At 44.4% G+C, this 2,811-nt stretch overlaps 1 protein-coding gene across 1 annotated transcript in view; it reads right to left on the bottom strand.

Moving 5' to 3' along the window:
• MTA1 (metastasis associated 1) overlaps positions 1–2,811 on the bottom strand; it is a 146,419-nt gene that overhangs the window by 55,982 nt on the left and 87,626 nt on the right. Inside the window, exon 18 of the mRNA XM_015414367.1 lies at positions 1,990–2,025. Within this exon, the coding sequence (XP_015269853.1) occupies positions 1,990–2,025 (36 nt within the window). The remainder of the gene's footprint in view (positions 1–1,989; positions 2,026–2,811) is intronic.

Genomic DNA, 2,811 nt, shown 5'->3' on the forward strand with positions numbered 1-2,811 from the left:
AGGGCTTCAGAGCACGGGAGAGGCTGCAGGTGTGTGTGGGGGTGGAAAGTGGAAGAGTGAGGGGGAAATAAAAGTAGGTTGATAATTGGCTGGGAAAGAGATAGGTTGCCAACTCCAGGTGGGAAATTCCTGGAGATGTGAGGGATGGGGCCTGGAGAAGGTGAGGTTTCAGGAGGCGTGGGACCTCAGACATGTACAAAGCCATAGACTCCACCCTCCAAACCAACTATTTCCTTCTGGGGAACCATCGTTGCCAATCTCAAGGTGAGGGCTGGAGATCACTCAAAATTACAACTGTTCTTTAGGTAGCAGATATCAGTTCGTCTGGAGAAAATGGTGGACTCAGTGTCATTATACCCTGCTGAGGTCGCCACAGCAAATTGACACTGAGTGTCCAAGGCACCTGCCCAGAGCCTCTTTCTGGAGGTCGTTGTATTTATTTCCACAACGGGCCTTTTTCCTAGTTAAGATATAACACAGAACAACTTCCTAAACATCAATGGTATTTCATTATGCACCTACTGGTGTCAGCCAGAATGATACTGGCCCAGAACTGGAAGCAACATATGCACTTCCAAAAATGGAAGCATTGTTATAAAAACTGTGGTTTGTGATGTTAATGACAAAATTTCTACGGCAAAACAAAATTCATTCAAGAAAACGCAAGCTGAAAACTAATTTGTGCAGTAATGGTCTTTGTTGTATTTTGAAAGAGGAACTTTCCACTGGAAAGTTAAAAAGGTATTGGGCTGGATTTGAGAAATGGGGATGTATTTGAGGATGTTATTTTGTGTTGAGAGTAATTGCTAGTTATTAATTTATTTGTCCACTAAAAAAACAACCTCTTTATAAATGTGTGTCTCACAGACACAGATCTTTCCCACCTTTCCAGTCCTCCTTCAGCCACTTGTAATCCCCCAAAAGCTGATACTGGAAGTTGGAAAATATCATGAACAAGATGCAGTGTTGCACAGTGGGGCTATAGTAATAAGAGGAATTGGGCAAAATTCCTCCCACATACCTCTTCTGTCAGCAGAGCATCTGCTGGTGCCAGATCAGGTGTTTATTTCGTTTGCCCCTGCACTAGGTTGGAAGGTAACTGAAATAAAACCCAGATCTGATCAATGTATTCTCTCAACCTGTGCCCACAGTGAGTAGAAATACCTACCACTAATAGGGGTCAGCTTTCCTGGAGTTCCTACACTATCAGGTTGCAGCCATTTCGTGGCTAGGCTACTCATTTCTCAGGTTGCACGAGTCTGTTAAACTATTCAGTTTCAAGTTAACAAACGTTATTATTGTACTATACCACTGTAAAGGGACAAAAAAATTGACTTCAGAATAATGTTCTAATGTCACAAACAACATACTCCTTCACCATGGTGGGCTGCTTTTACTCGTTTATTTTAAAATTAATACCCAACACTTCCACCAGAATAACATTCAAGGCAGCATCACGCTTGCCCTGACTTGCCTACTGCCTACCAGCCTAATTCATGTCGCTGTTCTTCTCCTTTGAAGTCCTAACCAACTCTAAAATCACCGATCTGTAAAAGCAACACTGTAAAAGCAACACTCAATTGACCACTACATACCTGTGACATAAACGGCATGTAGGGAGGAGTTACGGGTAGATCTCCTCCCACTCTACAACTCCTTTCTTTGGAGGCTTGCCAAACCCCAAACATTTTGCACAAAGGTTTCAAAATTTCTCTGTATTTTAATTTAGTGTTATTACCCTCTGAATGGAGCAGACTGAACTATAAATGAAAAACTGCCCTGACAGTTCTTCACTTCCATGCACAGGAAACTGATTTTTTTTCCGTTTGATATATTTGGAAATTATATACATGAATAAAACATAAGGGATATTTATATACAATACAGAACATGTAGCTGCAATCACAAGCAGGCAAACTTTAAAAGCCAGTAGAATAAACTAAAGTTTACACTGTCCTAGCGCAAGCTGAGTACTGTTCCAAATCTTACCTTTGCTAGGCATCAACAGGCGCTTCTTCATGGTGCCTGACAGAATACAATGAATAAAAAAAATTGTATCAACAAATCAGCATTATTTTACAAGATTTAATTTAAAACAAATTGAAATGCCAAAGGTTACCTGAATGGGTGTCTGCTTATTTGTTTGTTTTTTTAAAATACAGATTTGATTTAATTCAAGAGAAGCAGGGCTATTTTTGGGCAGGAACGCACAGGAACAGAGTTCCGGCTGGCTTCAGAGTTGGCCACACGCACTACAGCCCAAACCTCTGCGTGCGTGGCTACAGAGGGAAGGCCTGGAGAGCGACCCCTCCCCGACGACTCTGAGGCGGGCGGGCCGGGGGGCCCCTGCAAGGATCAGGGAGGCATTTAAGTGCCTCCTCATGCCTGTCCAAGGGCCGGCTTGCCTGGGCTCCCCACAGCTGTGGGGCACCCGGGCAAGCCAAGGGAAGGCAGTATAAACTGCCTTCCCTTCCAGGGGGGGCTTGCTTGGGATTCCTGCAGCTGTGGGGCTCCCAGGCAAGGGCCGGCCAGAGTCCCTGCAGGCACGGTGCACCCGGGCACGGCCCGAGTCCCTGCAGGCACAGTGCACCCAGGCAAGCCAAGGGAAGGTATGTGGGTATGGCCTAATATGCTAATGAGTTGTGCTATAGGGGTGTGGTCTATTATGCTAATGACTTCCTGCTGGGCTTTTTCTACAAAAAAAGCCCTGTAGAGAAGTAACAATAAGAAATGCCAAAGAAACAATGAGGGATATAACAGTGAGAGATGTAACTGAGGGTATGGTCAAGGTCTCACGTGCCAGAAAAAACG

This window comes from Gekko japonicus, unplaced genomic scaffold, assembly GCF_001447785.1.
Source record: "Gekko japonicus isolate JY-2015 unplaced genomic scaffold, Gekko_japonicus_V1.1 scaffold1406, whole genome shotgun sequence".
Classification (NCBI taxonomy): Eukaryota; Metazoa; Chordata; class Lepidosauria; order Squamata; family Gekkonidae; genus Gekko; species Gekko japonicus.